Source organism: Odontomachus brunneus, unplaced genomic scaffold (genome assembly GCF_010583005.1).
Source record: "Odontomachus brunneus isolate Ranch 3 - 2012 unplaced genomic scaffold, Obru_v1 Obru_scaffold_138, whole genome shotgun sequence".
In the NCBI taxonomy this organism is placed as follows: Eukaryota; Metazoa; Arthropoda; class Insecta; order Hymenoptera; family Formicidae; genus Odontomachus; species Odontomachus brunneus.
The window spans coordinates 610,179-618,841 of NW_022639588.1; the positions used below are offsets into that span (position 1 = coordinate 610,179).

The window sequence follows — 8,663 nt, forward strand, 5'->3', positions numbered from 1 at the left end:
TATACATTTATCTTCTTAAACACTTCATAAATCTAATAAATAATACTTGTGAAAAGTCATTTATCAATATAACAAATAAAACAAAGTAATATCTGTTCATTTCGATCATAAAATGTATATTTCGATGTGAAGTCGGATGCAAAATAAATTTGATTCAGAATATATGTAATATTTTTATTTTACTTTCGAGTTTTTTCAATTTATGTTTTATTAATGTTCTATAAATTGTTTTTATTTTTGGTATCCCCTTTTTAAAAACGTAAAAACATAAATATATTACATTTTCCAATCATTTGCGTATCAATCTGCATGTCACTCCTTTACGAACTGTCGGAAAATGAGTCACATATACTTTACATAGTCTAATAAAGAGTTAAAAAATAAAAAATTCAGTTTTTCTTAAAGTAAAGAGACTAAGTATATAACAAAAGTAATAAATTATTTTCCCTACCTTCACACTCTCAGTAGACAACGTTGTTAATAACTACTATTTTAACCTTATCATACAGCTACACACATTACGCTTTCACACATTCTTACATATAAAATATCTTATCCCCATGGCACGTACTTAACAATACACCTAAATAATAACATTCAATCGAGAATCAACTTAATATTTCTGTTGTATTGTACAGTAGAAAGCCTGATCTTTTATTGGTTATCTTTAGAAAGATATTGGTTACGCTTTACGCGAATTTAACGAAATACGCGCCATGGGGATTATGGCTCCTGCACACAGGGGTGCGTTCGAAAACACTGAAAGTCCACGACGGAAAGTGGCTGTGGTGGATGGGCTTGGTGGAGTTAGTGGAGTTGGTATCGAGAGGAGTTTTCGAACAGCCATGGAAGAATGCTCAATGTGACATACTACATGTGTGTGTGCCTACATATGTGTTGTACAAAATGGCTGATCGAAAGAGTATTTCGACATTAGCTATAATTGCTTCTCAGCAAAATAATAATAAATTAATAAATTTAGTAATTAATTAATTAATTTAGTAATTATTAATTTATAATTTAGTTATCTGGAAAGTTAATTGATTATATATTCCTCGGTCCGAGACATAAAATATGACGACCCGGGATTAAATTTTCCATTTTTTTTCACAAATTGTTACTGATTCGTGACTTTTAACGTGCCTCGTATCTCGTAAGAAAATTTCAGAACCTATAAAATACAAAAAGCTTAATAAGCTTTATTTATATTTAAAGACAATATTCTGACAATATACATCACTATAGAAATAAACCTAAACCTGGCTAACCTACACTGCTGTATTTAAATTTTTTATCTTACCGTGATGGCTAATGGTTGTACGAATGTTTCGAAGAACAAAAAACCATAAATAATTTAGTAATTTCATACTGTATTGCACTCTTTGCGCACTCTCCACCATCTCCACCGATTCACACCGCGCAAAAGAGAGTGGAGAAAAGTCATACGAGTGGTCCACGGAGTACGGTTTTCGAACGGCCATGGTCGCATGGTCAGTGTGCCCACTAGGGGTTTTCGAACGATCTGAGTGTGACAAAATACACACGGGTGATGTTTTCGAACGCACCCCAGGACGCGTAAGGGCTATCGCACACAAATTGACATAACTGCATATGCATAGCATAAGACCGTATGTACCAATGAGCATCGAGTATTAAGTCGCTATTTGGTGTTCGATGCTTAATATTCGATGCTCATTGGTCCATACGATTTTATGCTATGCATATGCAGTTATGTCAATTTGTGTGCAATAGCCCTAATGCTTGCCGTGCGGCGGAATAACCTTCTAGTTCTTACAGAAAAACAACATATTGATTGGCTGTTGCGCGAACTTCCGCCGTGCGGCAAGCGTTGCCACGTCCTCCGTATAGGAGCCAATATTCTTACAACTATTGTAGAATGGCTTTTATATGGAGCACAATTTACGCGAAAAAGCGGAACAGTTTGGTGACAAATAAACATCTGTATTTATTTTTAAAAATTATATTCACTTAATTTACTGCAATTTTTACTAATATGTTTATCTTTTCAGATTATCTGTTGAATATAAGCATTTTAATTAATAAATACTGTTAAAAATTAATATTTTATAATTCCCCATACCGCTTTTCAAAATATGCCTCATGTAATATAAGGCAATCAAAACAGACGCGGAACGCGCGGAGATCTAGTCGGATTTTGTCTTCCGCATTTCCGCGTTTCCGTGTTTCCGCGCTTCATGTAATGGCATCCTGAATCTGTGGCGTCGGCGCTACGGTTCGTGCATGAATTGCGTGCACATGAGATGAGCTTGATGCTTCCTCAAACGATATTCGTACGGCTGATCTGCGCGCCGCCTTCACCACAGCGCGATGCGACGCAGCGCGACGCGACGCGACGCAATGCGCATGCCCCGGGCGGTTTATTATCTTCTTTCTGTTCAAGTGCCATTTCGTTGCATGCAGTGCAGTCTATAAAACAGAATGCGTTCTCAGTGGGTCTCGAGTTTCCTATCACTTATCGTCATTCGTAGCGTATAAACATAACAGCACGCGGTCATTAGCTCGATTCATATTGTTTACGTATCTGTCTGGCACATGGGAGCGCTGCCGGATCGCGGCTAAAATTGCGTTGGTGTCGTCTGGCTGGTCATAAAAGACTACGGGACTGCTCGGGATCGTTCGTGGCGTCTCAGGCGTCGTTGGATATTCGCGGGATCCTCTTCACGATACGGGCGCGCAAAAATGTCATGCAGCTACGCGGACGGGTTATCGCCGTACGAAAACAAAGGAGTGCTGGGACAGGAGGAGGTAAAAAAAAAAGGAAATACGACCAGAGATTCTTTGTTTTTTCTTTTTTTTTTTCTTTCGTATCTTTTTCTTTTTCCCTTTCGCGGCGTTGCGGCGCGTAAACGAGCGGATGCGACGGCGAGTTTCCCCTCGACGCCGATCTATCTCGCGCGATCGATCGGAGAACGGATGCGCGTCTTTGTTTCTTTTTTTGTTTTTTTTTTTTATTCTTTCTTTTCCACTTCCCTTTCTCTTTGTGATTGCAGAGATACGACACCGCGGAGACGCTCCGTCTGAAATGCGGCCTCCTGGCCGACTGGATACAAGGCGCCCGTCACGTCGTGGTGCATACCGGCGCCGGTATCAGCACCGCCGCTGGTATTCCTGACTTTCGGTGACTATCGCCCGTCGTTTCTCAATTATGATCTTCCTTCCCTTCTTCGTGCACTCGCCTGTTGTCCTTTTCCCCTGTTTATCTCTGATGAGGACAGAGTTTGATCTTGTACCTTAGAAGACCTGATGCAAAGAATCTTGAAGCTCGAAGATTAAGTATGAACTGAGAACATTGAGTATGTAAAAAATGTTACATTTTAATGTGCCTTTATGAAAATTAATTGTTTTGAACATATTTTTGTATGTGGTATATCTGAGAACATTGAGTATGTAAGAAATGTTACATTTTAATGTACCTTTATGAAAATTAATTGTTTGAATATATTTTTGTATGTAGTACATCTTTGAAGTACATGTACATATGTATATGTTGCGTGTGATATATTTCACATTTTAACAACTTCTTAGATTGTTGCAAATTATTTAGTGAATCTAAGAATAATGATTAGCAAAATAACATTACTTATAAATTTCTTCTTGACAAATGGGATAAAAAAAATGATTTTTATAATAGATTGAGAGAATAGGAAAGATATAAATATTAAGATTGTTATTGTCAATTGTTATAGTAATTGCTTTTATTGACCAAATATTGTATGTAATTTTAATGTTAAATTTTTAATGTTAAATTAATGTAATTTAATGTTAAATAATTGCTTAATGTAATTTAATGTTAAATAATTGCTTAATGTAATTTAATAATAAATAATTGCTATTGGTTAATTGTTTTTTTTGTATTAGGGGTACAAATGGTGTATGGACATTGGAGCAGAAAGGTTTAAAACCTTCAATGAACATTTCTTTCGATGAAGCCATACCTACAAAGACGCATATGGCACTGAAAAAGTTGATAGAGAGCAGTAAGTATCAATGAATAAATTCTAAAGAAGACTATGTAATTTCCCTTATAAATATTCAGTTGCTACAAAATATTTTCTTCTTTTCAGAAAAAGTAAAATTCATCATAAGCCAGAACATAGATGGACTGCATTTACGATCAGGAGTACAGAGACAGCACCTCGCAGAATTACATGGAAACATGTTCACAGAACAGTGTGACAAATGTGGCAGGTTTGTATACATAACATTATAATAAAAATATTTGTAGGACCTAAAAAATATATAGGAGATTTTAGAGATAGGTAATCAAATTTTAGGAACATATTTCACTTCTCTAGACCCTTAACCCTTTAACCTCTTGACGAAAAATTGCTTTTGAAAAAAGAGTTAATAAAAGTATAAGAAAGTTACTTTCTGAGATTTATTAGAGTCTTTGAATCTAAGGTCAAAATTCACAATTGCAGGATAAAGACCCAAAATTCGTTCGATTTGCATAAAAATTTATATTAAGTGTTTCTTGAAGTCGTTATTTTTGAATTCAAAATAAAAATTTTTTACTGAAAAAATTACAAACTTAATATGGCGGCGAAAACTTTAAAATGATTAGAACTTTTTAAAATTAATTTTTATACGAATTAAAGCTCCTGGCCCCTCGCATTGTCTATCTCTATGACGTCAAAAGCGAGAAAATGCATGCTAAAAATTCTTGCGATATAAAATTGTATATCCATAAAATTGTTGAAATAAAATTGTATATCCATAAAGTAACACTTGCAATCAATTAGACAAATTTGTAAAATATTCCGTGCACTCCTCTCTTGCTCTAACAATCAATAATTTATCGTAAATTAACCTGAATATAAATAAGCAAAGAAATATGTTAAGAAAATGAATTGCATGTCACGTTAATTTACGACAAATTATTAATTGACAGAGGAAAAAAGGAGTGCACGGAATATCTTTCAAATTTATTTGATTGCAAGTGTTACTTTATTGATATATATTTTTATTTTAATGTATTTTGCAAGAAATGCATGTTTTTAGCATGAATTTTCTCGCTTCTGACATCATTAGACATAATGCAAAAGGCCAGGAGCCTTAAACCATATTTTGAATTTTTTATCCATTATATTGAATTTGCTATTTTGAATTTATGAATTTTTATTTTGATTTTGAAATCAATGATTCAACAAAATCTTTAAATTCCAATTTTTATGCAAATCGAATTTTTTAAACTTTCGATTTGCTATATTCTATTTTAAATTTCGCAATTTTGACCTCAGATTTGTATTTAACGACTCCAGAAACAAAAATATAATATTCCGTTATAATAACTCCGGTATAATTATTTTTTTTAATGTGCGGATATTTCTGTCATAAGCATTTTTGACTAGTTTTATTTTTGCGGATATTTCCGTCACTAACAATTAAGAAGTTAAGTAAACGTGTAACTTTTCTTTATTTTTATCTAATAATTTTATAAATAATTATAAAATATGTAAGTAGTTATAAGATATGTTTAAAACATAAAATATAATATGTATATATCACAAGTTAAAAGTCTATAATCGAGAAATATTTCGCTTCATATTTCTCATTAGAGAAATATTCGTTTGTTCATTTGTCTGTGTTAGTTTGACTTCCACGCGTCTATTTACGGATTAGGAATGGGAAAAGTAAAAATAAACATATATATATATATATATATATATATATATATATATATATATATAAATATACAAGATGCCTGACACTTAGTGTCTCATACTTCGTGTAGAAGTAGACATGTAGACGTTATAATTAAACCGATCAAACTGAATACAAAATTTCCCTACCATTTTGCACAAACGACTGTATAAAAACTTTTAGTTATTAATTAAAGAGGATTGATAAATATGTGTGCAATCACGCGCTGTGCTAACGGCCGTAGTGACGACGTTGATTATCACGTGCTTATAGATTAGCTTAAAGTAAACAAAAAAGTTTCGTACAATTTTATAAATAATGAAGTAGATTTTTAAATTATCAGCTAAAAAAGATTTGAAGACGGTCGCGTGCGATTATTGGCCAATTTTCTTTAATTAAAGCTATTACACTCGCTCTTCGCCGCGGAACTCTCTTTTAGTGGTGTCAGAGATCAGAAAATATACGGTAAAAATTCTTGCAAAATACATTGAAATAAAAAAAATATACCCATAATATGGTACTTGCAATCGATCGAACACATGAAATTGTAACACATGAAATTTTTACACATGTGTAAAATAATTTAAACGTTTTCTTTTTACTTTAACAATCAATAAATTACTGTAAAATTAATCGTATAAGTAAAATTAACATGACCCGTAACCCATCTTCTTAACCTATATTTTATCACGTTAATTTTATAATTACTTACTGGTTGTTAGAACAAAAGGAAAGTATTCGGGTTATTTTATACACCTGTTTGATCGGTTGCAAATATTATTTTATAATCATATTTTTTTATTTTTACGTATTTTACAAGAATTTTTGAAACATGTATTGTCTCACTTCTGACATAATAAATCAAAATAGCCATGGCAAGAAGCCAGCGGCCTTAATAATTGAAAATTTTACGTTGGTATTTGCAAAATGATGGTAGAGTGATTTTGAATTCGGTTTCACATAATCTACATGTACACAAAATATAAGATTTTTAATGTCAAGTAGTCCTGTACAGATTATGTAAATAAGATGGAAAACTCTTCTTTTTTAGAACATAAATATTGTTTATGATATATTTTAATCTCACTGCTCTCTCTCACTGCTTTCTCTCTCTCTCTCTCTCTCTCTCTCTCTCTCTCTCTCTCTCTCTCTCTTTCTCTCAATTTTTTTGATTATTATACTATTAAAAAATAATTTTTAATTATTAATAATATTTAATTATTATATTGGATGGTTATTCGGATAGCGAATAAATATAACATTTTAAATTCAGGTTATCTGCGGATTCGTATATTTTATGAAATATACAAACAGTTGAAGCGTTGAATCCGAATCTAAGTTCTCGGCGGAATCTAAGTTCTCGAATCGGTCAAATACGTCCATAACAACTGAGATCCCTCTCGAACATTTAACAATAAATCGGTATGAATGTAGATATAGGTTCGGATTCGAATCTATATTTTGTATACAGGGTGTCCCAGATCACCACTCTTAAACTTTGCGAGAGAGTAGAACGGATCGAGGTGAATATAAAAATCCCATACCGTTTTGCGATATTCGTAATAAATCTCGAAATATTAATTAAAAAAGATTAGTAAATGATCACTCGCGATATGGTAGATAAGCTGTAGTGGCGGTATGTACTGTTATGTGCTTATACATTAATCAATAAGATCAAATTGAATAAAAAAATTCTTTATCGTTTTAAAAATTACTACGTAGATTTTTAATTATTCATGAAAGAAAATTGTTACATGATTGTGCGCGATAATACAGAAATTTTCTTTAATTAATATCTAAAAATCTATGTGGTCATTTGAAAAATAATAAAGGACTTTTTTGTTCAGTTTAACTTATCGCGTGTGATCATTCATTAATCTTCTTTAATTAATATCTCGAAATTTATTGCGAATATCTCAAAACGATATGGAACTTTTATGTTTATCTCAATCCGTTCTACGCTCTCGCGAAGTTTCAGAATGGTGATTTGGGATACCTTGTATACATATATAGGGTGTTCCAGATCAAATCACAAATTTTTTGATACAACAAATATTTTTAGAATTTTGAAGTTGTTACACTTTACGTAGGCTATCCTGTATATTGGGTGTCTGACTCGTACCATACCAGAACTAATATATAGCTAGAATAGGTCGGGATGAATAATGGAATCAGTGTCTTTTTTTAAACAACTACGTAAAATTTCGAGTTATTAAATAAAGTAGATGGCTTAATCAGAGCGCGTGATGCGGCAGGCGGGACATACGGCTCGCCGCGGCCGGTGAAGAAAATGGACGATTGCTCGCGGGACGATTGCTTGCCTATTTCATTTGGTAGCTGCTACCAAACATAGGCCCACCTCTCTGGCCTATGAGATAGGTTTGCGAGCAATCGTCCATTTTCTTCACCACCCGCCGTGAGCCGTATGTCCCGCCTGCCACGTCGCTGTGTTCTGATTAGCCCATCTACTTTATTTAATAACTCAAAATTTTACGTGGTTGTTTAAAAAATGACACCGATTTCATTACTTACCCTGACCTATTCTAGCTATATATTAGCTCTGGTACAATACGAGTCAGACACCCTGTATACAGGGTGTCCCGCGTAAGACGTGCCAAAAGAAAAATATAAGTAAAACAGATAAAACTGAACGAAAATTGTAGAGATCATTTTTCAAACAACCACGTAAAATTTCGAGATATTAATAAAAATAGTTGGACAAATTAGAGCGCGGCGACGCGGCAGGCGAGACATACGGCTCGTCGTGGTCGGCGAAAAAAATGGACGATTGCTCGCGAACCTATCTTATAGGTCAGAGAAGTAGGCTATTTGGCATACGGAAATAGGTAGCGTGTGTGCGTACGTGTGTGCGTACGTGTACGTGTGCGCTCGTCCATTTTCTTCGCCGGCCGCAGCAAGCCGTATGTTCCGCCTGTCGCGTCGCGCACTCTAATTTGTCCAACTATTTTTATTAATAT

General features: G+C 33.8%; 1 protein-coding gene across 3 annotated transcripts in view; it reads left to right on the top strand.

Annotated features, from left to right (window-relative positions):
• The first annotated feature begins 2,389 nt into the window (after window positions 1–2,389).
• LOC116850226 (NAD-dependent protein deacetylase Sirt6) overlaps window positions 2,390–8,663 on the top strand; it is an 18,437-nt gene continuing 12,163 nt past the window's right edge. The window contains exons 1-4 of one of the 3 annotated variants that reach the window (XM_032828244.1): window positions 2,390–2,787; window positions 3,033–3,160; window positions 3,901–4,019; window positions 4,107–4,230. In XM_032828244.1, coding sequence (XP_032684135.1) covers window positions 2,722–2,787; window positions 3,033–3,160; window positions 3,901–4,019; window positions 4,107–4,230 — 437 coding nt within the window. In that variant the 5' untranslated portion in view covers window positions 2,390–2,721. Of the gene's footprint in view, window positions 2,788–3,032; window positions 3,161–3,204; window positions 3,336–3,900; window positions 4,020–4,106; window positions 4,231–8,663 lie in introns of those variants that run through there. The other 2 variants (XM_032828245.1, XM_032828246.1) reach the window with 2 other exon arrangements.